Source organism: Sapajus apella, unplaced genomic scaffold (assembly GCF_009761245.1).
Source record: "Sapajus apella isolate SASKATOON/1434 unplaced genomic scaffold, GSC_monkey_1.0 scaffold106, whole genome shotgun sequence".
NCBI lineage: Eukaryota > Metazoa > Chordata > Mammalia > Primates > Cebidae > Sapajus > Sapajus apella.
The window spans coordinates 3057531-3085170 of record NW_022437046.1 but is presented as its reverse complement, the minus strand read 5'-3'; the positions used below and the strand labels follow the sequence as shown (position 1 = coordinate 3085170).

The following is a 27640-nucleotide window of genomic DNA, read 5'->3' as shown; positions in this document are numbered from 1 at the left end:
TATTCAATAGTCTGAAGGAAAAAGTCTTTCCCAAACAACTAGAGATATTTTCTCATATCTAACATCAGGTAACATAACAAGGAAGGTTCATTAGGTTTAAAATAAAGCAAAAGAGAAATTACCCAATTTTGGAGCTACTAAGAAGAAATAGATTTGCTGGCAATTCGAAACAATGGAAAAATAGGCTTTTACTCAGAAGTTCTGAAATGAATCTCAAGGGGCTCAAATCTGGCAATAACAGGTAGGGGGTTTGGAGGTGAGATTGTTATTTCCTATAATTATACTGCAACAAAAACAATAGGGAATTTGAAATCAGAAGATTAGGCTTCTCTACTTGTTAACTTCAGGATTTGGGGCAGATGCTGTTTATTCTCCATTCCAGACATTACCTGCCCACTTCCCTCTCTCTCTTCCCTCTCTCTCTCTTCTTCAATCATAACAGAATGGTGATACTTTTGTTTAAGTAACTAGTGGAGATCTCTTGTTGTCTCTCCTCCAAGGGAATGAATCAAAATTGGTCTAAACCAGTCACAATAATCCTATTCCCTACTGCCAGTGATTGATTTTAGGATGGGTATGTGAACAGTTCTAGACAATAAGACTTAAAGGAAAACTGCTGGGGAGCTTGCATTTCTGGGAAAAAATTAAAAAACAAGCTTAGTTAGGAAAGGGCTTTGGCCCCTGTTTCTTTTTATTTGTAAAGATAAGATAGAAGTAGAGTGGCAGCGGCCATCCTGCAACCATAAGGTGACAAGCAAGAGAAGGAAAAGCCACCATTATAAGGATGGCAAAAGAAAGGATGCAAAAAGCCTGGGTCCTGAATGAAATTGTTTAGCAACTCAATCAACCCTGGAACATCCTGGAATAATAAATGTCCTTTTGGTTTAAACTACAGTAAACTGATAACAGCAAATTAGATTATTTCACATCAACATAATGTTGCTAATGTGAGTATGGGGATTTTTGTAGATTTAATTATAATTAAACAGTAAACCTATTGGGTTTTACAATTATTTAAGAGTACTATGGAATTTAAGTAACTTTACATTGAATACAATTTAGGTCAATACTTGGAATCTGAAACGTATTTCCTTCAAAAGGGATTCATACAAATTGAAAGATATTGTATTTCTTCAAGGAACATTCAATGTCATAAAAAGGTTTATTCTAAATTAATGTTTGTATTTAATGTAATCCCAAGAAAAATACTATCAGGATATTTTTCTGGCACTAGTCTACTTGATTAGAAAGTTAGTGAGAAAAAAACAAGAGGAACCAGGAAAATCCTAAAAATGAGTAAGGGGGAAATAATCTCTAATATCCATCAAAACATACTAATAAAGCCTCTAATGAAAAGTATAGCAGTACCACATAAAAGAAACTCCACACACCCAAATCTATATAGAAATTTGGTATATGATAATGGTGTCATTTTAATCAGTGAGGAGGAGGACTTCTTTTTTTTTAGACAAAGTCTCACTTTGTGTCCCAGGCTGTAGTGCAGTGGCGTGATCTTGGCTCACTGCAACCTTTGCTTCCCAGACTCAAATGATCAATTCTCCTGAGTAGCTGGGACTACAGGCACACACCACCACATGTAGCTAATTTTTTGCTATTTTTGTAGAGACGGCATTTCACCATGTTGTCCGGGCTGGTCTCCAACTCCCAAGCTCAAGCGGTCCACAGGCCTTGGCTTCCCAAAGTGCCAGGATTACAGGCAAGGACCACTGAGCCTGGCCAGGACTTTCTTTATCATAATAATATTTACATAATGGGTAAGGACATTTTAATAAATGATGCTAAAACAACTAGATAGCCTGTGGATAAAAATAAAATTTCTTCTGTTCCTCACTTTGCATATCAATATAAACTTCAAATGGATTGAAAAAAAAAAAAAAAAAAAAGGATAGGTGTGGTGACTCATGCCTGTAATCCCAGCATTTTGGGAGGCCAAGGCAGGTGGATGACCCGAGGCCACGAGTTCACGACGAGTCTGGCCTCCATCTCAACTAAAAATGACACTCAATCATTTTAGATAATGAAACTCCATCTTGACTAAAAATACAAAAATTAGCCATGTGTGGTGATGCATGCCTGTAATCCCAGCTACTTGGGAGGCTGAAGCAGGAGAATCGCTTGAACCTGGGAAGCGGAGGTTGCAGTGAGCTGAGATCACGCCACTGCACTCAGGCCTGGGTGACAGAGCGAGACTCCGTCTCAAAAAAAAAAAAAGGACATCATACAGGTACCAGGAAAAAACATGTCTGAACTCCTTTATAACCTGAAAAGAAGGAAAAGTCTTTCTGTGACTCAAGATCCAGAAGCAATATATGCTAGGGGGAAGGGAGGATGCTAAGAGGTAAGGAGTTTACAGGATAATGAAAATGTTCTGCAATTAGTGGTGATAATTGTATAACTGATTGAATATACCAAAAAATCTCTGAATTGTATATTTAAAAGAATTATTTCTATGGCATATAAATTATAACTTAATTTTTAAAAAATCTAATGAAAAAACAAGCAGAAATATTGGGATTTGATTCTTTTAGTAACTCAATCTGTGACCTTGAGCAAATCACTTCACTTTGCCCTTTATTTCTCCATCTGTGTGACTCATTAAAGCCTTCCTAAGAGGCCTGATATCCATAATAAATTTAAGAAGAGGATGAAAGATTATTTAATCGATATGAATAAACATACAGCTTGTGGGGGCAAAGCTGATAAGAAACTGAAAGGAGAGCTTCCACATAAACTACGAACCTTCTTCACAGTTCTCAATATATAATTATCTACTAGCTATCGTTCCTTAAGAGCTTATGTGTCAGGAACTGTAAGTGCTTTTTACGTATTATCTTATTCTCACAGCACTCTATGGTAAGCAATGCATATTCATTTTAGAGATAAGAAAACAGACTATGGGAAGTTAAATGACTTGACCAATGTAAATACCTAAGTTGGGCTTCAAACTTAGATCTATGCCACTTCAAACACCAAATCCTTCAATCCAAGGTATAAAAAGAACAATGGACTAAAAATATGAAGTCCTTGGTTTGAATGTTATTCCTGCCACGTAATGATTCTGTGATCTTAGGCAAGTCAATGAACATTCCGGTTTCCTTATTTATTAAAAGAAAATATTAATTCGTGCCCTAGTTTAACTCATAAAATATAAAAAGGGACTCTATATACATGTCAGTTAAATCACTACAGAGCTAGGCATCCTAGCAAGCATCTGCAGTCCTACCTACTCAAGAGGATGAAGTGGGAAGACCGCTTGAGCCCAGGAATTTGAGTCTGTAATGCCCCAAGACTATGACTGTGAAAAGCCACTGTACTTCAGCCTGGGCAACACAGCAAGACCCTATCTCTTAAAAAATAAAAAGAAAAAGGAATGTAAGAGATAATTACAGAAAAGTAGAACTTTTTTTTTTTTTTTTTTTTGAGATGGAGTTTTGCTCTTGTTGCCCAGGCTAGAGGACAATGGCACAATCTCAGCTCACTGCAACCTCTGCCTCTGGGGTCAAGGGATTGTCCTGCCCCAGCCTCCCAAGTAGCTGGGATTACAGGCATGTGCCACCATGCTCAGCTAATTTTGTATTTTTAATAGGGACGGGGTTTCTCTATGTTAGTCAGGCTGGTCTCGAACTCCCAACCTCAGGTGATCCACCCTTGTTGGTCTCCCAAAGTGCTGGGTTTACAGGTGTGAGCCACTACGCTTGGCCCAAAAGTAGAGCTACTGATAAACCAAAGACATGTTGAATAATGAATGGCTTTAACATTTTATAGTTCCTCTAATTGTAATAGTATATACCAAAGCAGTGACTTTCAAAAGATACTTGTCAAGCATACCAGGGGTGCAAAGCAAATAGGGATCTCACATCTACTTTAATGAGAGTAGCTCCAAAAGCTTTAAAAAATAAGTTCAAAACCACTACATTTTTGGCAACATCTACTGGCACCTATTAAAATGAACAGTGACACCAAGATTTCAGGCCTTACCCAAGAAAAAATATTGGTGCACTGAAAAGGGGATTCTAGAGACTAAACTTAGATTGAATCTTGGTTCTGCTACATGTTAGTTGGGTGACTTTTAATCTCTGAGGCTGAATCTAATGCAGGAAAATATCCACCTTGCAGGTTTGTGGACACATTAATTAACATAAAGTTACTACTACAATGTCTGGCACATAGTATTTACTTTAAACATTGCTATTATTAAATTATCCAACAATACTTTCGAATTACTAAATCTAATCTGAAAAACTGTATTATGGAAACTCATGAAAAATCACAAACTGAGAATATGTACCCTGAATATGGAAACATGCCTAAATAATGTTCACTGAAATTGAAGGCAAGTGATCATCAAAAATAGTTAAAAGAATAAGCCACACAAGAAACTATCAAGGAAACAGGACTAACTTTCAAGTAACAGATAGATGAGGGAGTGGAAGAATGGAAGTTAAGAAAAAAGCAAGTGAGTATAAGATGACATAAAGAATGCTTTGAAATTGGTGTGAGACATCATAAATCATGACTGACTGAAGAAAAAGACTGAATCCTAAATTACTTGCAAAAGAATAAGATATACAACTGAAATTAAGTATTCCCAAATGACAATTATGGCTCCAAAATACACAGTGGGTCTCACAGTCAAGAGACCCAAGTCCTAGTCTTTAATGGCCCCACTGCTAAGCTTCTAGCGTGCCTTAGGAATATGTGAGTCTCAGTTCCCACATTTATTAAGAGAATATATTTCCCCCATTCCTTATAGAATACAGAACTCTCTGAATGTTGAGTTCCTCAATTACATGATGAAGTGGTGAAATGAGACCATGTCTACACTCTCTTTCAGCTTTATGATTCTAAGGGGAAAGATAATCTGTATTATTACTACCATGAGACTTAGATGAAGCCTGCTTATGTACCAATAAAACAGAAAAGAAAAATATGGGAAAATTAGCCATTTGAGGACCACACAAATATTCACCAATATATGTTCTTCTCTTCACAATATTATCATAAAGAAAAACCTTTGTAAAGAACTTTCTTTTCCAGGACAAACAGTTAACCTAAACCAGCAAGACCAAAGCATCTATTTAAAAAGGATAAGTTGAGGACTTGGATGAATCTGGAAGCCATCATTCTCAGAAAACTGACACAAGAACAGAAAACCAAACACCGCATGTTCTCACTCATAGGTGGGTGTTGAACAATGAGAACACGTGGACACAGGGAGAGGAGCATCACACACTGGGGGCAGTTGGGGGGAGTAGGGGAGAAATAGTGGGGGGGGGGGAAAAGGGGGGGGGGGGGAGGGTTAACATGGGGAAAAATGCTGGATATAGTATACACCTAAAGGAAAATAAAAAAATAAAATAAAATAAAAATAAAAAATAAATTTGAGAGACGAAAAAAAAAAGGATAAGTTGGCTAGACATGGTACCTCACTCCTATAATCCCACTACTTTGGGAGGCCAACTGGGGCAGATCACTTGAGGCCAGGAGTTCAAGACCAGCCTGGCCAACATGGTGAAACTGCATCTCTACTAAAAATACAAAAATTAGCTGGGTGTGGTGGTATATGCCTGTAATCCCAGCTACTCGGGAGGCTGAGTCACGAGAATCACTTGAACCCATGAGGTGGGAGTTGCAGTAAACCGAGATCATGCCACTGCACTCCAGCCTGGGCAACAGAGTCTCATTCTATCTCTAAAAAAGCAAAATGGAAAGTAATAAAAAATAAAAAGGATAAATTACTAACAATTATGCAATCTTCCAATCAGCACATTTTCCTTTTATTTTCTCTCAGTATTTTCACCCAGTTCTTCAATCTTCAGAGAACTTGTTTTGACAAAGTGAGAAGCTAAGCTCTAATTAAACTTACCTAAAAAATGTACAATTATTAAAAATCTGCTTTTCTTATGTATTTGTATAGAAGAGTGATAGTATACTGAAAGATCAAATTTTAGTTTAAGAAAGGCAGAAATTAAGATATATATCAACAATTACTGTTACGTTAATATTACACTCCAGGTTAATTTTCCCAAATAATGTTATGGGTCGATTTCCAAATTATCTTAATTCATGTTATAGTCCAATCTTTCTGTCTTCCAAAGTGAAAACAATCTTCATTTTACCTACTATGTAACTACCTCCTCTACTCTGCATCCATTTATCTATCTTCTACTAAAGTTTTCTCATTTTTCTACTGTGTCTCATAGCAGGTCTCCACTTCAGTTCTTAGTTTCCTTCCCTGTTTTTCCCAACCATTCTTCCCATTCCTTTACCCCAGTTGTACAGGATTCTCCTTTCTTTTCATCCCTAGGACTTAATGTCACAGTACTGCATCTCGTATTCTCACCTCCTTCTTGATCACGTATTACTTCTTCAGAACCTGAGGTTTCTCTTCTGCAGTCCTTTTTCAAAGAATATCTACCAATTCATCTCTAGAATCCCAAATACACTCTTGATTCCTCATACCTAAGTATCCTTCCTACTCCTTTTCTCTTTACAGTCACTAATTCCCAGAATCCTGTCTGAAACTACAAATATCACCTCAAAATGAAACCTATTCAATTCTTTCCGCTTTTCAGCAATTCCTTCTCCCAGGTTCACCTCATTCTTTTTCCTTGGCCCAAGTATCCCCTAAGCTGGCACAAGCCATTTGATGATATAAAATTTCAAAGCCTATCTCTTCAACACAGCTATCTTCCCTTTCCAGCAAACTATTTCCCCCAAAACATTTTAAGTGGTTACTCCCAAAGCTTCACTAATTCAAAGTCTTAGGCCAGTACATCACTTCCCTCCAATCTATTGGCCCAGCAAAAATTGATTGCCCGAATATTCCTCTTTAAGCTTCCCATACCTTACAACTGCAGCACTTCCATTCAACAAACCGTATTTATAGTCATTTCTCAATCTTTAGAGCCTATGGTCACTTTCTAAATTCTTCAGTCCTCTCCTTCTTCTCTCTCTCCTGTATCCTGTCCAGTTTCTCAGCACATTCCTATTACCTAAACGATCTTCGTGGCTATGTTCTCCACTTTACCTTAGGCCTTCTCCCCAAACTTTCTCATTCTCCCTTAAGAGACCTAATCTCACCTCTCATTCCCTGAATCTGCCTTTACACCTCTGGGAATTCTCTAGAATCGTCTGCTTCCTAGTTCTCCTCCTTCCTTCTCCAACCCTGTCACAGGTGTTCTCTACTCCCCTCAGCTTTTCTAATATCTAGTTCTCACAGTATAGATATTAGAAGTGTGATAATATCTACTCCTCCCAAACCTTTTCTTAGTTGTTGCCCCAATTCCCCTCAACTTTTCTCTGTCATTCCCCACTTCCCTCCACCTTTGTCACCGTTCTACTCCCTCTTCTATATTTTCTGGAGGTGATTCTCAGATCCCTTATGTTACTCTCAGCTTCCCCAATTTTGCCTCATTCCTTTCTACCGTCAACAACGTTATTTTTCCTTCAATTTCCATTGACTTGGCGCCTCCCCTAGTCCCCCAATCTGCCTTCTACTCCATCTAAATGTCTCCAGGCCGCCGCCAACATTTTCTCCTATCCGTAGACTCCTTTCCCGTGCCTCTCTGGACGCCCAGAGACACCATCTCCAATGGTTGGGGCCTGGCCCCTAGGGAGAAGGGGTATGGGTCACGTACCCCATTCGCATCTTGGCTCCGCTCTGACTGCCCCCGCTGCCGGGTAGAGGTGGGCGAGAGGGAAGGCGGCCGAGGTGCATGCTCTTTTCGAGGGCCGACATTAAGGGGAGGCTGCACGCACGTAGTCAAACAGTAGGCGAAGCTTAGTCCCACGTTGAGTGTGGCCCAACCGGTCACGGCTCGCTCCCCTAACGACGTCCTGTCGCCTTTGGACAGCACCCAGATACCGGTAGCACCGCCTACCGCCCACCGGCTCCGTAAACTCCACCCACTCGCTTCAGCGCTTCCACCGGAAGTGCGCAACAGCCCTCCCACAAAGGAAGCTGGGTAACTGAGTCTGAGAACTTCGCAGTCTCCCAGCCGGTAACCCGACGACTTTCACCGGAAAGAGGAGCGCTCTTCAGGGCAATGCACCCTGGGCAATGGAGTCCTCGAAGGGCGTATTCCTATGCGCTTGCGCAGCTAGAGGCGCCGCCAGCCAACCCCGCAGAGGTAGTGTAGCAAAGCATCCTGGGTATTGTAGCCTATTGTAGGGAAGACGTCTTGGCGCCTTCTGTTTGCACGGTTGTCCGGAGTCTGCTAGAGGAAGAGCCGCTTCTTTCTGCCTCCCAGGCTGCACAGCGGCGCCGGTTGCCGGGGAACGCAGGCGCAGTGGGGAGGGATGGCGGGAGGATATTGCTTAGGTGCTGGAGACGGAGTTGAGCTTGTAAAGAAGAGCTCGGGCTCAACATGAAACAACGAAAAGGCCAAGGGCCTGGGGGCAGCCGTGGGCGCAAGAAAAGAGGTAATCTGAGCGATCAAAGATTGAGGAAAGCGTAATAGGGGAGCAGGATGTAAGGAATTTTAGGGAGACCCCCACCCCATCTGGCTAAACAAGATAAGGGACGGAAGAGGAGAAATAGCCAGGGAACCAGAAGGTTAAAAGGAAGGGCAATTGGCCCTCCAGAGAATGGAAAGGAATTAGGGGCTGGGGTAGGGGCCGCAGAGTGGTGGTAAATGCGGTGCGTTGAAGGTTACCGGTAGGATGACTGTAAAGGAGAAGAATAAACAGTAGGAGTGGTTTTGATAACGAAGTTAAATGTGTGTGTGTGTGTGTATGTAGTTTTAGAGGTCCACAGGGACAGGAAGAAACATAAATTGGCAAAGGGTTTGTGTCATTGCTTGTGTGATTGTGGGCAAGGTTCACGGCTGCTACATTACTGAATGACCAAGGACTAGTACAAAGCAGGACTCAGTAAATGTTAGTTGAATGAATGAAGCGTGAAGGGCTATGAGCAGGAGTTTGAGAAAATAATTGTGGAGTATAGAGGAGGGAAGAAAGGAAAGACAGGTGTGATAGGATTGGAGTCGGGGTAAGGGAATGAGGATCTCCTGAAGGACCTGAGATTGTGAAAGAGTGTGCAGCAGAGAGCGCTCATCAGGTTAGCTGCTCAAAAAGACACAAGCTCACTGAGTAGGGGATATTAACTGCAGTGAAAACAAGTCACCCTAGAAACCCAGAGTAGATCAGGAAACTGGACATTGAAGCTCTACAAGGCTGCCTTGAAGGAAAAAAGGACATGGGGTGACCCTGCCTTTTTGCATTGTAGGCGGTTTAGTGAGAAAAGAATACTGGGAACAGTGATAGGACTTTAGGCCATTGGGTTGAGGACTGAGGCTACAATCTGGGAATTCCTCTTATCCAAGCTATTTAAAGATTACTAAGGCAGTTTTAAGGTAGTGACTTTCTTGCCGCGAACGATAGGAGATTCTGAGACTGAAGTATGCTAGTGCTCCCTATGTCAAACCAGTCAAGCAAGTTTGGTTGATAGGCGGAAAGTCAAAGTAGAAATAATATTACACGGTATAGACAGAATGTACTTTTTTCTATACCATTTACATATGCAGAAATATATACACAACTGTGTATAATTTTTATGTTCAAATTATCCATAAGGATTATGGTGGGTCTTTTCTCCACTATGGAGGGCAGAGGGGGTGTTTGCATTAGAAGTCCAAGTAATTAGTTGTATAAATTCCTGATCTGATACATTCCGTATATTTTCTTCCTGTGAAACATAACCACTCCTCAAAGAAAAGTCAAAGGAAAAAAAGATGTACACAATATAAGAATGGTTTCTTAAATCTCTAAGTCTTCATGAAAAGGTACTGTGAATGGAAGACAATCAGGGTTATTAAAAGAACATTTTTTTTTTTTTTTTTTTGAGACGGAATTTCACTCCTGTTACCCAGGCTGGAGTGCAATGGCGCGATCTCGGCTCACCGCAACCTCCGCCTCCTGGGTTCAGGCAATTCTCCTGCCTCAGCCTCCTGAGTAGCTGGGATTACAGGCACGTATCACCATGCCCATCTAATTTTTTGTATTTTTAGTAGAGACGGGGTTTCACCATGTTGACCAGGATGGTCTCGATCTCTTGACCTCGTGATCCACCCGCCTCGGCTTCCCAAAGTGCTGGGATTACAGGCTTGAGCCACCGCGCCCGGCCTTAAAAGAACATTTTATAGAAAGTCAAGATTAATCGCTTTGTTTACACTTCAATGTCTTTCTGAAATCCAAAAAATACTAAAGCCAATAAATATATGAACCCAGCACTGTGTTAAAAATATTGGTAGACTCTGGATAGTCTGTGTCCTCACTGACTGTGTGATCTTGGGAGGACAGAAAAGATACAGACAATTTAAGATGTTCTTCATTGAAATGCTGAGTTGTATGATACAGACTAAATCGTTTGTGAATTGAGTGAAGGGAGTTGTTGCTGTTTTGTAGTAAGTGATTTTTTTTAAAAAAAAGAGAGTTAGATAAAGATAACATATCTTAAAAACTGTAGGTGTTGCAATAATTAAAACAACTGTACTTAGAAAAATCTCAACCAAACTTAGAAAAACTTCAACTACTTGTGATATTTTTATTTTTCGGATAGTAACTCAAATCAAATCTTAAATACTAATTAGGTATCAGGGTAGCTTACATGACCGGGTAGGTTATTCTGTGATCTGATTTGATAGTTACTTCTCATGTATTAAAATAATAGGTAGGATAAACCTTCTTTCCAAATGATGATAAATTACTGAATTAAAGACTAAAGTGTTTTGTTTATTTTCATTCAAAAAGCATATTATATATTTTCTATATTTAGTCTAAATTTTGACTCAGTTTTCTTGGATTCTTCTATAGGTTTGAGTGACATTTCTCCATCTACAAGCCTGCCCCCTCTGGTTGAAGGCCAGCTACGCTGCTTTCTAAAACTTACTGTTAATAAAGTCATATGGAAGATTGCAAAGCCTCCCACTTGTGTACTTGTCCGAGTGAGGTGGTGGGGAGAAACATCAGATGGAACCCTCTTTTGTCCCAGGGATGCGTTGCAGACTGAACCAAAAGTTGTGAGAACAACTACACGTTATGCTATTCGTTGTGGTCCAAAACAGTTTACCTCGTACCTAACAGGTATGTTATTGTTTTATCATTGCACCTGCAGACCTAATATAAAGCATGTGGTTATATTGTCAGCAATAAGTGTTGTTGTGTACCTAATATATATGGGCATTGTTAATTACTGAAGAGTCAAAAAGTTTTTATAATAGAGATTTTTCTTTATAAATTTATTGAGTGTTACTATGTGCCAGCAGTTTTGAAATGTATTACTTCTAATCTTTACAATAACCCTGAAAGATGGGTATTTTCTCTATTTTATAGACAAGGAAACAAGTTTAGAGAGATGAAATCAATACTTTCTAAGGTCACAAAGTTAATAAATGGCTGAATTAGGGTTTGAACCCACTTCTGTCTGTCACCAAAACTTATGCTCTTTTTACTACACCATGTTTTTTTAGGTAGTAACTGTAGTCTCAACTCTGGGGCTTACATTATACTCAAGGAAAGAGGATATAGATGTAAAATTTATCAATAGTACAAGATAATACATGCTAAATGCCAAATGAGTGGTTTAGTGAGTTAGTATTACAGATGTTCAGAGATGGAAAGCATCTCTCTGTAGGGGACCAGAAGCGAAGATGTCTTCATTTTTGTACAAGGAAAGTATTCTAAGTGTACTATGTTATTTCTTTATTCAGGTCAAGGTTTCACATAAATACATTTTGGATGATGGAGTTCTTTATCAAATTAGTCCAGTTCAAGTCAATAAAAACCAAGCATTTATTATATAAATAGGGTTGAGCTCAGAACATTGGAGAGCCAGGGGCAAGTTAAAGATTAACTCGTCCTTAAGTAGCTTACATTCTCTCAAGAAAAAATTTTGAAACATGAACATGTGAAGAACAAATGCTGTTATTCAGTCATTCAAAAAACATATATTAAACACTTAGCATATGCTAGACATTGTTTTAGGCAGCGTGGGGTTTACAAAAATCAATCAGAATGATACCTAACTCTAACTTCACAAACAAGTTTAGTTATTAATAGTAGGTTAAAAGCAGTAACTGTGATTAAAAGATACCATAAATAATCTTGGTACTGTAAACTTAAAACTTAAATCCTCAGGTAGTATTTTTATATAATGTAACAAATGAGGATTGATTAGAAATTCAATAAGAGAGAAGGCATTTATTTATTTACATGGTAATCAACAGGTCAGACTTTTATTTGAACATCTTATGGTATACTAATGCATTGGACTTAGCATCTGAACATTTAGGTTGGTGTTACCAACTGTGTGATTTTGGGAAGGTCTCTTCCCATTTCTGATTCCTGTTTGCCCATCTGTAAAATGGGATCATATAGTTGCCCTTCTATTTTCCAGGTATTTTTACAAAGAAGCAACCCAGTTGAATGGGTTGAAGTCTAGACAGTCTAGAGTTTGAACTCTGGCTTCAGGACTGGATTGATGATGCTGAGAGGTTCCTTAGCATCTTGAGGCCTCAGTTTCCTGTTACTTAAATAGGAAAAATAGCACTTATCTGTCAGGAATCACTGTGAATGCTAAATGAAAAAAATGTTTGTAAAATGATTGGTCTAGTAGCTGACACATTGTAGGTGTAAGTCTTATAAAAATATTAAGACTTAGGCAGTATGTACAGAGATTTAAGATGTAGTCCCTGCCCAAAAGGAACTTAAGGATTAGTTGAAAACAAAACTGACATACATGGTACAGTAGTGAGCAGTGCCAGACAGTATATAAATATTCTAGGAAGTTAATAAGGGTTAATCTTATGTTATTAGGAAGCCAGCATTCTGCTTCTACTCTACGCTCTTGCTGCTTGACTTTGAGCAAGGCATTTCATCCTCTTGGCCTTAATTTTCCCAACAAAAATTGAAAGAGTTAAACATCAAATGTGTCAGCACCCAAATTTCATTATTCTAGTTAAGAAAGAAGCCGATAGAAAAGGTAGAATCTCAATAGTAGACACATGAGGTGAACCTTATAAGTGACAATCCAAATGTAGACATGATGTGTTTTTTTAGAAAATGAAGAGATAAGAGGCTGAATGTGGTGGTTCCTCATGCCTGAAATCCCAACACTTTGGAGGCTGAGGCAGGAAGGTCACCTGAGGCCAAGAGTTCAAGACCGGCCTAGGCAAAACCCCGTTTCTACAAAAAAAAACTAGATTCCACATGCATAGCAAGACCCTGTTTCTACAAGAAGAAATGTTTTTAATTAGCTGGGCATGGTGGTACACACCTGTAGTCCCAGCTACTTGGGAGGTTGAGGTGAGAGCAATCACTTGAGCCCAGGAAGTTGAGGCTGCAGTGAGCCATGTTCGTGCCACTGCACTCCAGCCTGGGTGACAGAGTGATACCCTGTTTTAAAAAAAAAAAACAGGAAACAGAAAATAAAGAGATAAGACATCAAATATTCACAAAGTGTGTGCTCTAATTGAAAACTTGGAAAAAGTATGCTGTTTCTTTCTTCTTTTTTTTTTTTTTTTTTTTGAGGCAGAGCCTCGCTCCGTTACCAGGCTGGAGTGCAGTGGCGCAGTTGCATGCTCTTGGCTCACTGCCACCTCTGACTCCCTGTTTCAAGCCTCAGCTTGAATTTCTTGCCTCAGCCTCCCAAGTAGCTGGGACTACAGGCGCATGCCGCAACGCCCAGCTGATTTTTGTATTTTTAGTAGAGACAGGGTTTCACCATGTTGGCCAGGATGGTCTCTGTCTTCTGATCTCGTGATCCGCCCGCCTCAGCTTCCCAAAGTGCTGGGATTACAGGTGTGAGCCACCACACTCAGCCAAAAGTATGCTATTTCTTAAGATGTGTGGTAGATATTCACGTTATTATTATTCTTTTATTTACTCTTTGTGTACATATTTCACTTCAAAGAATATAAAATGCAAAGAGTAAACTAATGAATATGTTGTCACATGTTAGCATGAACCATAATATTTTTTTCTCAAGCCATTTTTATTACACTCAAGGTATTAAGACAAGCAAAATAACCTCATAATTAGGATACTGTATCAGTCAGAAAAGGAGAAGTCACTATTTTATGAAGAGATTTACAAATGGGTAAAATATATAGACTGTGACAGAATTAACTTGAAATGAGAGGGAGTTGCTTTTTTTCCTAGGCTGGAGCGAGGTAGTAAGAAAGATTATATGAGTTCCTCAGATAAAAATAACATAAAAAAGAAGGGGAAATGTATTGCATTTTACAGTTTTTGAAATACTTTCAAGTCTATCATCTTATTTGATATTTAAAATGACTCGGAAGTAGGTAAGATAGTTATATTTTATTTATTTCTTCATATTTTATTTTTGAGACAAGGTCTCTCTGTCAGCCGGGCTGGAGTACAGTCATGCAAACACAGTTCACTGTAGCCTCAACCTCCTGGGTTCAAGCAGTCTTCCTACCTCAACCTCTTGAGCAGCTGGGTATATAAGCGCCTGCCACCACACCTAGCTAATTTTTGTGGAGATGAGGTCTCACTGTGTTGCCCAGGCCAGTGTCAAATTTCTGTACTCAAGAAATCCTCCTGCCTTGCCTCCCAAAGTGCTGGGATTACAGGCAAGCCACCATGCCTGGCCAATTTCTTCATATCTGTTTTACCTTATTCTGGGCAGAAGTTAAGGCAATTTCAAAATCATGTTAAGTACAAATTTCTTTTTAATCAATGAGAAAATCTTTACATGTTAAATCTTCATAACTTTTTGTTTACAGAAAGCAAAAATACAGTAGGAGAAATAAGATGAAGCCTCTGCAAAGCACTAGAAAGCTTGCTCTGAGGCCCTGTACGTTTGCGATGGATATTATCCTGATTTTCTGGGTGATGAATTTGGGGTTCAAAGAGTTAAAAGTGGCTAACCCAAGGTTACCCTGGTACCAACCCTAAATTCAGGGGGCACTTAACTCCAAAATTGTTACTATTTCTGTTATGCTACCTTAGGAAATAGAAGGATTATAAGATTCTGAGATATGCCTCATACTCTTACATCTTTCTTCCTTTACCTTTTGTTCTGTTGCAGAAAATAGCAGCTATGAAAATGTTTGGAGCATGGAATGATTAGAGTAGAAACTGAGAAAATTGTGGCTCTACTACTTGCCTCTCTTTAATCAGATAGGATTCAGTTAATAGGCATGTGAAAGACAGTTAGGGGTTGGAATAAATGCTGGACAATAGGGATTCTAATTCCACAACAAGAGACGTATAAAGATCAGAAGTCCATTAAGTTTTTTGTCCTAGAAGTGATGAATAGTATAGTGGACTTATAATTACGTGCAGAGGACTTATAATTGGATAGAACTGAGTTTTAGCCCAGTTCTTTCAATTTAAAGCTGAGTGAACTTAGGAATGTACATGACTTTGCAGAGCCTCTTTTATCCCCAAATGAAGACAGAAATACCTGTATCATAGGGTTGTTAAGAGAATTAATGAAACATGGAAGAGCCTGGCTATTAGTAAATAGCCAACGGATAAATATTAGTCCATTTCTCTTATTCTACATTTGTATATCACTTTATAATCTACCAAGCACTTTTACGTCTATTAGCTCATATGACTTTCAGATAACCCCCATGAATAGTGTATTAGTGCATTCTCACGGTGCTATAAAGACATACCTGAGACTGGGTAATTTATAAAGGAAAGAGTTTTAGTTGACTCACAGTTCCACATGGCTGGGAGGCCACAGGAAACTTACAATCATGGTGGAAGGGGAAGCAAACACATCTTTCACATGGCGGCAAGAGAGAGAAAAATGAGTGCCCAGCAGAGCAGGAAGATTCTTATAAACCCATCAGACCTCATGAGAACTAACTCACTATCATGAGAACAGTATGAGGGAAACAGCCCTCATGATTCAGTTATCTCCTCCTGGTCCCTCCTATGACATGTGGGGATTATGGGAGTTACAATTCAAGATGAGATTTGGGCAAGGACACAGCCAAACCATATCAAGTAGTTACACAGGGACTATGATAAGTCATGTAATTTGCCTAAAGTCATTTAACAACCATTCAGCAACTACCATGTAGGAGGACACTATACTAGTGTTCTGCTTGCAGTAACCCCAGTTCCTCACACAACACTGATGCAAATATTATGAGCTTACATTACAGACAACTACGGCTTATACAGAAATAGCTTGTGAATATTGCAGTCAGGACATAATCACAGGTCTTCTAATTATAATTCCTGCATGCTTTTCACTACAGTATTGAACAAATAATGAAAACAAACCGTTTTCTCAACTTTAAGAAAATATTCAGAAGTTAAACTGTCCTGAAATGATCTTAGATTCCCTGTGCATGCATTATATTTCTCCTCCTATGAGCATGAAGGTATTAGTCTAAGTGACTAAAGACTATAGTTGAGAAGTTTATTTTCATTTCTCTTGGTTTCAGGTGCCCTCAGTAGCTCAGTGCTCCAGATATAACCCAAGAGTATGCAATTAGATACTCCTGGGAGGCAGGGACCAACCCTTGCAGCTATGCATGGGCAGTCCTTTGTCCAATCAAAACTGGAAATGATGAGAATGAAAACTGAGATTTGTTGCTCTGTATATCAAAACCAAAGCCTGAGTTATTGGTAAATACATTTAACAGTACCCTTTTAAGGGCATTTTTCTTATCAAATACTTGATACGTTAAATATTTTTGTCCAGTTGATTTATTTTTTCTCAGTGTAAGGTTTCTGTTGTTCTTCTCTAAACCTTTACTGTTCTTTTGATCTTGGGTTCACACTCCTCCACCCCTAGAATGGTCTGATAAGTATTAGTTTATCTGAAATTAAAATAATTTTTTAAGTTAAATTACTTTTTCCAGGTAGTTTTGCTATCTCTGTTGTAGTTTTTAAATCAATTGTATTTTCTATCAGTTGTATCACGTTTTTTAATTGGGAAATACATGCACATAGTAAGACATTTTAAAGGTGTGAAAGGTTACCAGTCTCTTGTGTATCTTTACACAAGAATATATTTATTTATAAAATATATTCTATACTAATAAAAGCTTCTTTGCATAATTCCTTTTATTTACACAGATTACATATATACAGTCAGCACTATTTTTTCTACTTAGCAGTTCATCTTGGATGTTGGTCCATATCAGTATAGCTAGAACTACTTATATTCTTTTTATCACTTTATTTTTCACCATTTTGCCATTATTAAAAAAAAAACTTTATTAAATATTCTGTTACGTAGATCACTTCACAGACATAGATCACTTTACAGTTTATAGAGAATATAGATTAAGGAGTAGGATAGGCTTGGTGACTCATGCTTGTAATCCCAGCACTTTGGGAGGCCAAGGTCAGAGGATCACTTGAGGCCAGGAGTTTGAGACCAGCCTGGGCAACACAATGAGACCTTGTCTCTACAAAAATCAAAAAATTACCCCAGTGTGGTGGTGTGTGTCTCTAATCTCAGCTACTGATGAGGTTAGGTCAGGAGGATCACTTGAATCCAGGAGTTCGAGGCTGCAGTGACCTATGATTGTGCGAGTGCACTCCAGCCTGGGTGACAGAGTGAGACCCCGTCTTTGAAAAAAAGTAGAATAGTAGAATTTCGTGGAAAAAGGATATGTGCTTTTCTACTTTTTTGAGTTATTACTGAATTGTTTTCTGGTTAGCCATCCTATTAGCAACCTATTAACGTACCTAATTTCTCTCACTTTCACCAATGCAATGTGTTATGAAACATAAAATAATTTTTTTCAAGTTAAAAAGCTTTTTAACATATACCCCTCTACCCACTTCTTTAAAAAGAAAATAAAAGTAAATGAAAACTATCTGTGTTGTAATTGTTTCTGATTAGATATGGCTGTGCTGGTGCTGGAAGTAATCACCAAACTTGACCATCTTCCAATTGGTAGAGTTCAGATCAATGGACTAGCCCAGCTTTCTCCAACCCATCAAATCAATGGATTTTTTACTATTGTGTCACCAACATCTAAGAAACTTGGAGAACTCCAGGTAAAAATATATCTTAAGTATTTGCTGCACAGAATAAACTTTTTGGGCAGAGATAGTTGAATCTGTTTGTAGAATGAGTAGGTATATGGCTACCGTATATCATGCTAATTTCCACCTCATTTTTTTGCTCATATTTTTACCCAGTAGACCTACTTCTGTTTCCCATTTATCCAAATCCTCTTAGTGCCATGTCAAGTTCCAAGAGTCTTTCACACCTCCTACTACATTCATTCTTCTTGTACTCTTTATTACATTCATAAAAGCATTAATTATATAATCATGTTCAGTTATGATTCCACATAGTTTCCAAAATTGTTTATTAGTAGGTTCCCTTTAATTCCTCTTCCTTTTAGTTTCTAGATTCCCTGAGAGGCAAGCCTTTGTCTTCTGCTTTCTTTGTTTTTCCTATAGCTCCTAACATAGTACTGAATAGTAATTGCTTATTTGACTCATGTAAGTGGTATCTTTGATGTATTCATTTATTGCTTCAGCTTACTTTGTAAATTTTATTTCTAATTGACACATAATACACATATTTTTAGATTACGGTGTGATGTTTAGATACATGTATACATTGCGTAAAGATCAAATCAGGGTAATTAGCATATCCATCATCCCAAACGTGTTATTTCTTTGTGGTGGTAAAATTCACAATCCTCTCTTCCGGCTACTGTGAAATGTACAATTCATTATTGCTAACTGTATTCACCCAATACAGTGCAATAGAATACCAGAAGTTATTCCTCCTAACTGTACCATAGTACCCACTGACCCACCTCTCCCCATCCTGCCTCCCTGCTTACCTTCCCTAGTCTTTGTTAACCACTATTCTACTCTACTTCTATGAGACCTACTTTCTTTAGATCCTACATAAGCGAGATCATACAGTATAATATTTGTTCTTCTGTGCCTGGCTTATTTAACATAATGTCCTCCAGGTTCTTCCATGTTGTCACAAATGAGCGATTTCATTCTTTTTTATTGTAAATAGTATTCCATTGTATATGTATACATTTTTTTTAATCCATTCATTTGTTGATGAATGCTTAGGTTGATTCCACATCTTGGCTATTGTGAATAGTGCTGTGATAGAGTATAGGTATCTCATTGACATAGTGATTTTATTTCCTTTGAATATACCGTCATGCATTACTAATGATGGGGATATATTCTGAGAAATGTGTCCTCAGGCAATTTCATCCTTGTGCAAACATAATAGAATGTACTGACACAAGCCTAAATGATATAGCCCACTACACACCTAGGCTTATGGTATAGTTTATTGCTCCCAGGCTACAAACCTATACAGTATGTTACTAAACTGAATACTGTTATAACACAGTGAAGGCAGTTATAATAAAATGGTAAGACTTTGTGTGTCTAAGCATATCTAAACATAGAAAAAGTACATAAAAATAACAGTATAAACGATAACAGATGGTATACCTATATAGAGTAGTTACGGATAGCGCTTACACGACTAGAAGTTTCTCTGGGTGAGTCAGTGAGTGGGTGGTGAGTGAATGTGAAGGCCTAGGACGTTACCGTGTACTACTGTAGACTTTATAAACACTGTGCACTTAGAAGACTATACCAAATTTGCAAAACAATATTGTTCTTTAATAATAAATTAACTTTAGCTTACTGTAACTTTTTTTACTTTATAAACTTTGAATTTTTTTTTTAACTTCTTGACTCTTTTGTAACAACACTTGAAACACAAACACATTTTACAGGTATGCAAAAATATTTTTTATATCCCTATTCTGTTCTTGAACTCCCAACCTCAGGTAATCCACCCGCCTTGGCCTCCAAAGTGCTTGGATTACAGGCGTGAGCCACCACGCCCGGCCTTATATCCCTATTCTGTATGCTTTTTTCTATTTTCAATTTTTTTTAACTCTTTAAACATTTTTGTTAAAAACTTAGACACAAACATGTACATTGACCTAACCCTACACAGGATCAGAATCATCACTATCACTGTCTTCCACCTCCATGTCTTGTCCAACTAGAAAGTCTTAGGGTCAATAACAGACACGGAGTTGTCATCTCCTATAACAGTGCCTTCTTCTGGAATAACTCCTGAGGACCTGCCTGAGGCTGTTGTACAGTTAACTTTCTTTCAATAAGTAGGAAGACTACACTCTAAAATAAAAAGAAAAAGTGTAAATTGTAAATCAGTAACATTGTTGTTTATAATCAAGTATTATGTATCATACATAATTGTAGGTGCTATGCTGATAGTGCAGGTTTGTTTACATCAGCATTGCCACAAATATAGAGTAATGCATTGCACTACCACATTACAACACTACAGTGTCACTACACAATAGGAATTTTTCAGCCTTATTATAATCTTATGGGATACTGTCATATATGCGGTCTGTTGTTGACAGAAATATTGTTACCTAGTGCATGACTATATAACAAGTAGTGAGATTGCTGGATCATATGGTAGTTCTACTTTTAATTTTTGTGAGGAACCTTTGTACTATTGATCATAATGATTGTGCTAATTTACATTCCCACCAACAATGCCTGAGTATCCCTTTCTCCACATCCTCACCATCATGTGATACTTTTTGTCTTTTTTGATATTAACTATTCTAACTGGAGTGAGATGATAGCTCATTGTTGTTTTGATTAGCCTTTCCCTAATCATAGTGATGTTGAGCATTTTTTTCATATTATTGGCCATTTATATGTCTTCTTTTGAGAAATGTCTATTCAAATCTTCTGTTCATTATTTAATCAGAAAAAAAAAGTTGCTGTTGAATTGTTAGAGTTTCTTATATATTCTGGATATTAACTCTTATCAGATGCCAAGTTTGCAAATATTTTCTGCCACTCAGTGGGTTGTCCCTTTGCTGTGTTGATTGTTTCCTTTGTTGTGCATAGCTTTTTAGTTTGATGTACTCCCTATTTGTCTATTTTTGCTTTTGTTGCTTGTGCTTTTGAGGTCTTACCCAAAAAAACCTTGCCTGGATCGACGTCATGAAGCATTTCCCCTATGTTTTCTTCTAGTCACTTTATAGTCCTAGATCTTAAACATAGTCTAGTCCATTTTTAGCTTATTTTTGTGTATGATGAAAGGAGTCTAGTCTTATTCTCCTGCATGTGGGTATTCAGTTTTCCAGCACCATTTATTGAAGATATCAACTTACGCTTTTTTCATACACTGTTACATGCCACTAACTTAGGATATACAGAGATAAGAGATGGCCCTTTTATTTAATTTTCCAGAACCCTGTGTAATACAAATTATGTGATAGATATGCATGAGATGCTGGGAAAGAACATAGAAGAGTTCCTTTTCTGTGGGGGACTCATTGGGAGCACTTTCTAGAAAATTCTGAATATTCAAACCCCTTAGAAATTCCTGAGAGGTTATACCTTGTCAATTGTATTCTAAAATTTATAGAGAAAATTAAATAGGCAAATAAGAAAATAGTCAAAAAACGATAAGGAAAGAACATCTAACATTACCAGAAGTAAGAATTTATTAATATTACAAAATCATAAGCATATAATTTTGTCAGTTGAACAGAGTCCAGAAATAGATCCATCTAAGTGAAAAAAACTTAACATTTTCTTTATTGTATTTATCCTATTCTCATTTATAATATATTAAATGTTAAAATAGTGACACTGTATATTGATGACTTAATGGCGAAGTGAATCTGGTTTAGTCATGCTTTTCTGTTGATGATATAAATTTGCATCAGGACTGCCAGACAGTTTGGTATTATGTTTCAAAAGCCACATGAATTATTGTATATTGTTTACCTCAGTAATTCTACCCCTGGGAATTTACCTTAAGTAAATACTATAAAAAGAGAAGAAAGCTATATGCTTAAGTCTAGTAATGGAAATACATTTTTAATATTGGGAAAATGAAAACAATTTATTCAACAATATTAAAATTATTGTCTATTTGTGGAATCTTTTCTATCCATAGAAGATAAAATTGCATAGTTATGATTGTGTAGCAGCTGGAAAAATGATTATGGGTTGATGACAAAGGAAAATTCAAATTAACATATGTGCATATGATCTATGACTAGGGAAAAACAAGGAAAAATGAAATTGGGAGGAGTATAGGGTTCTAGGTAAGGTGGGTTTTCTTCAGGGTTTTTTTGAGACAGAGTTTCGCCCTGTCACCCAAGCTGTAGTGCAATGACACTATCTTGGCTCACTGCAGCCTCCGCCATCTGGATTCAAGCAGGTCTCCTACCTCAGCTTCCTGAGGAGCTGGGACTACAGGTGTACACCACCATGCCCAGCTACTTTTTGTATTTTTTGGTAGAGACGGGGGAGTTCACCCTGTTGACCAGGCTGGTTTTGAATTCTTGACTTCAAGTGATCTGCTTGCCTTGGCCTTCCAAAGTACTGGAAGTACAGGCGTGAATCACCAAGCCCAGCCTCTAGGTAAGGCTTTATGTTTTTCTTTTTCTTTCTTCCTTTTAAGAGAAGGGATCTCACTGTTTCCCAGGCTAGATTCAAACTCCTGGGCTCAAGCAGTTCCATTGCCTCAGCCTCCTGAGTAGCTGGGACTACAGGTGTGCTCCACCTAGTTTCTTTTTTAAAAAAAATTAAGTATAATTAAAAACAAAATTCACTTTTTTTTTTTTTTAAAGGCAGTGTCTTACTCTATCGCCCAGGCTAGAGTACAGTGATGCAATCTCGACTCACTCAGCCTTGACTTCCTGGGCTCAAGCAATCCACCTACTTCAGCCTCCCTAGTGGTTGGGACTACAGGCACAGCCACCATCCCCAGTTAAGTTTCTGTATTTTTTGTAGAGACAGGGTTGTGCTACACTGTCCAGGCTGGTCTGGAACTCTTGAGCTCCAGCAGTCCACCCATGTCAGCCTCCCAAAATGCTGGAATTACAGCTGTGAGCCACCATACCTGGCCAATTCACCCTTTTAAAGTGTACCATTCAGTGGTTTTTACAACCATCACTACTATTAAATCTGGAACATTTTATTACCCCAAAAAGAAACACTGTACCCAATACATCCACTCCTTGTTTCCCTCTTCCCCAACCCTTGACAGCCACTAACCTACTTTCTATCTCTATGTATTTGCCTGTTCTGGACATTTCATACAAATGGAGTAATATATGTGGCCTTTTGCAATAGGCTTTTTTCATTTAACATAATGTTTCTAAGGTTCATCCACATTGTAGCATGTATCAGAACTGCATTCCTTTTTGTGGGTGAATAATACTTGACAATATGGATATATCCCATTCTAAAGTTGACAGACATTTGGATTGTTTTGACTTTTTGACTATTATTAATAATGTTGCTATTAACATTCACATATAAGTTCTTTTGGGAACATATGCTTTCGGTTCTCTTGGGCATATGCCTACAAGTAGAATTGGGCCATATGGTAACTTTATTTTTAACTTTTTAAGGAGCTGCCAGACTATTTTCCATAATGGCTATCACTTTTTGTTCATATTTAAATGTCAGTTCATACAATAATATTTGTGTATTTTTTATTTGCAGTCAGGATTTGTTGGAGAATTGTTTTTAATAGAGCAGTGGAGACTTTTGTCAGATTTTGAATGACTGAGGAGTACAGAAATAAGTAGTGATTACAGTGAAGAAATAGAAGCTATAATTAAAGATGTGTTTCCTCTCTCATTCCACTATCTTGGAGATTGTGGAGACCTTCCAGGAACAGGACTCCTAAATGGCAAATATGTCTAGAGTGCTGTGGTTCAAGACCATTTTTGCTGGCTATAAGCCGGGTCTCTGGAACCAAAAGGAACCACAGCTCTTCTTAAAATTGAAGGTGTTTATATTTCATCAGCCCTTGGTATAGTCAACCTTTTAAATTTTTGCCTGTCTAATGAGTATGTACTAATATCTAATTGAGATTTTTATTTGTGTTTCCTGATGACTAACATGTTGAGTATTTTTTCATGGGCTTTTTGTTCATTCTTATATCTTCTTCAAGAGTTCACAGACTGCAATCCCCAAGCCAAACCTGGCTCACCACCTATATATGTAAATAGTTTTATTAGGATGCAGCCTTGCCCATTCATTTATATATGTTCTATGTAGCTTTTATGCTAAGTGACAAAGTTGAGTAATGAGACCATATGGCATGCAAAGCCTCAAATATTAGCTCTCTGTCCTGTTCATAGGAAAATGTATCAACCCCTAATCTTTCTGTGGATTGTCTGTTCAAGTTTTTTACGCTTTTTAAAAAATAAGCTTATTTTTTTTAGTTTTGAGAGTTTTTTATATTAGGGCTGTAAGTATTTATTTATTTATATTCCCAGCCTTTGGCATCTCTTTTTCTTTTATTTTTTAATAAGCAGAGACTTTATTTGGGCCAAACTTGAGGACTGAAACCCAGAAACATAGATTCAAGTTGCCCTGAATATATACTCTCTGTTTTCTTTTCTCCTTCCTTTATTTTCATGATTGTGTCTTTTGAAGAACAGAAGTTTTTCTTTTAATGAAATCAGGTTTAGACAATCTTAACCTCTTATAGTTTATGTTTTTTTTAAACTTAGGCCTACCTAAGAAATCTTCCCCTAATCCAAGGTTGCAAAGATTTTCTCCACTGTTTTCCCCTAAGATTTTTATAGTTTTGGCTTTTACTTTTAGGTATAATTTATGTCTGATTAATTTTTGGGTATACCTATAGTGTGAAATAAGGTCAGGATTTATTTTTTTCTATAATTGTATCTACTTGTTTTGTCACTATTTATTGAAAAGAGTGTCCTTTCCTACCCCATTAAATTTTGTTTGAATATAGTCAGTGGATTATGTATGTGTGAGTCTATTTCTGGACTCCATTCTGTTTCATTGATCTGTATTTCTTTTTGTTTTTAATGGAATCCTTGTTGCAGATTAGTATTTTTGTCCTTAAGATAGTTACACTGTATGACTACAGCTTTATTGTAAACCTTGAAATCAGATACTCTTGAGCCCTCTGATTTTATTTTTGAAAATTTTGTCTATTTTAAGTTTTTTGCATTTACTTATAAATATTAGAATCAGTTTATTAATTTCCACAAAATATATCTGCTAGGATTTTGTTGATACTGTAGAACATACAGATCAAATTGGGAGAATTAAGTTCTTAGCAATATTGAGTCTTCCAATCCATGAACATGATAAATTTCTCCATTTGTTTAGCTCTTTAATTTTTTCTATAATCTTTTATAGTTAGCATCATGCAGGCTTGCATATATTTTGATTTATCCCAGCGTATTTATGCTCTTTGTTGATTCTTGAGGATTTTCTCTGTAGACAATGATGTTATCTGTGGATAAAGACAATTTTACTTCTTTTCTACTCTATGCCTTTTATTTCTGTTATCTTGCCTTATCACTTATCTTACTAAGATTTCCAGTATAATGTTGACTAGAGACCAGATATTCTCTCCTCATTCTTTCTATTAGTAGGAAAGCATTTGGTCTTTCACTTGTTTTTGTTTGTTTGTTTTGTTTTGTTTTGTTTTTAAGAGACAGTCTGTCGCTGTCACCCAGGCTGGCATGATCATAGCTCATTGCAATTTCAAACTCCTGGACTCAAGCAGTCCTCCTGCCTAAGCCCTCTGAGTAACTAAGCCTTCTGACTGGTCTCAAACTCCTGGCCTCAAGCAATCCTCTTTCCTCAGCCTCTCAAAGTACTAGAATTACAGGAGAGCCATCATGTTTGGCATCTTTCACTATTAAATGTAATGTTAGATATAGGTTTTTCATATTTGTCCTTTATCAATTAGAAAAGTACCAAATTTTAAGAATCCTTTTCCCAAATTTTCTGAGAGATTTTATCATGGGTATTGAACTTATCAAATGTTTTTCCTGTATGTGTTTGATTAGTCATTTGGATTTTTTTCTTTTGGTCTGTTAATATGACCTATTTTATTGATTCTTTTCTGAAAATGAAACCAGACTATCAGTCTTATGATGAACACTATGAAGTCATGTGGTATTAGCTATTTTATATATTATTAAATGTGATTTAATGTTTCACTGAGGATGAAATGAAACATTACATTTTTATTCAGGAGGGATGTTAATCTGCAGTATTGTTTTGTTGCATTGTCTGATTTAAATGTGAGGGTAATACTGGCATCATAAAATGATTTTAGAATAGTTCCTCCTCTGTTTATTGGGAGAGTTAACATAGAATTGATTAAATGTCTAGTAGAGTTTACCAATGGAGTTAAGTGGGTTCTGGATTTTTCTTTATGGTGAAGGTTTTTAACTACGACTTTAATTTCTATAGTAGATTCAGGGCTATTTAGGTCATCTTTCTTTTTGAGTGAGCTTTGGTAGATTGGTTTTCAAATAATTTGTCCATTTCATTGAAATTGTTGAATTTATTGGCACAGAGTTGTTTATAACATCCCTTTCTCTTTTTAAACGAAGGCAATTGTGATTCTCTCTTCTTTCATTCCCAATATTAGTAATTTGTTTTCTCTTTTCTTTTTCTGGATCAGGCTGGATAGAAGTTTAACAATTTTATTAATCTTTTCAAGGAGCCAGCATGTGATTTCAAGAGACTTCAAAGTATCTTAGACTGCTTGACATTTTTCTACCAGTAACTGAGTTTGTTTTTTTCCAGTCTTTTCATCCTCTGTGTACTCCATTTTATAGTTTCTATTACTCTATATTCATATTTATTAATCATCTTGTGCAGTAGCTAACCTGCTTCTAACCCCATCAGTCATTTTCATTTCAAATATTTTCATCTCTAAAAGTTACATTTCATTTTTTAATGTACATTTTCTTTTTCTCTTTGCAGTCACATTTTCTTTTACATCCTTAACCATTAGGAGCATCTATGTGGTAACTGTTTTAAGATCCCGTCAATTTTATCACCTGTCATTTGAGGTCTATTGATTAATTGTTCTGTGGTTATAGGGCATGTTTTCTGACTTCTATTAATTTTTTATTGAATACCAAACATTGTAAATTTTATATATTATGCACTTGATTTTTCCTCCCCTTTAAAGAGCGTTGTTGTCTGGGCACAGTGGCTCACGCCTGTCCTAGCACTTTGGGAGACTGAGGCAGTTGGATCAGTTGAGGCCAGGTGTTTGAGACCAGCCAGGCCAACATGGTGAAACCCCGTCTTTACAAAAAATACAAAAAGTATCTGGGCATGGTGGCACATGCCTGTAATCGCAGTTACTAGGGAGGCTGAGAAGGCTGAGGCAGGAGAATCACTTGAACCTGGGACGCAGAGGTTGCAGTGAGCCAAGATCATGCCGCTGCACTCCAGCCTGGGTGATGGAGTGAGACCCTGTCTCAAAAAATTTTTTTTTACAAAAAGAGTGTTGGACGCTTACAGGCAATTCAGGAAGACTTCCCAGTACTAAGTACATGAGTTACCAAATTGAAAAGATCTCCTGAGGAACTTATCTGTATCCTGATTCATACAAACTAATTGTAAAAAATCTGAAACAATCAGGGAAATTAGAATGTTGACTCAATTTTTGATAAATTTAAAGAATTTTTATTAATTTTTACAATGTGATAATGGTATGGTGCTTATGTTTTTTTAATGAGTCCTCATATTATTAAAAATGTGTTTACAGAAATGGTATGATATCTGGAACTTGGTTCATAATAAT

General features: G+C 37.3%; 2 protein-coding genes across 10 annotated transcripts in view; one reads left to right on the top strand and one right to left on the bottom strand.

The window, feature by feature from the left end:
* The window catches only part of PPME1 (protein phosphatase methylesterase 1), a 74396-nt gene extending 66109 nt beyond the window's left edge, over positions 1-8287 (bottom strand). For all 4 annotated transcript variants that reach the window (XM_032259050.1, XM_032259051.1, XM_032259048.1 and 1 more), the window contains exon 1: positions 7662-8287. In XM_032259050.1, coding sequence (XP_032114941.1) covers positions 7662-7762 — 101 coding nt within the window. In that variant the 5' untranslated portion in view covers positions 7763-8287. The remainder of the gene's footprint in view (positions 1-7661) is intronic.
* Positions 8164-27640, top strand: part of C2CD3 (C2 domain containing 3 centriole elongation regulator) — a 159376-nt gene continuing 139899 nt past the window's right edge. For 2 of the 6 annotated variants that reach the window (XM_032259044.1, XM_032259043.1), the window contains exons 1-3: positions 8201-8445; positions 10837-11106; positions 17867-18024. In XM_032259044.1, the coding sequence (XP_032114935.1) occupies positions 8391-8445; positions 10837-11106; positions 17867-18024 (483 nt within the window). In that variant the 5' untranslated portion in view covers positions 8201-8390. Of the gene's footprint in view, positions 8446-10836; positions 11107-17866; positions 18025-22432; positions 22456-27640 lie in introns of those variants that run through there. The other 4 variants (XM_032259042.1, XM_032259047.1, XM_032259045.1 and 1 more) reach the window with 4 other exon arrangements.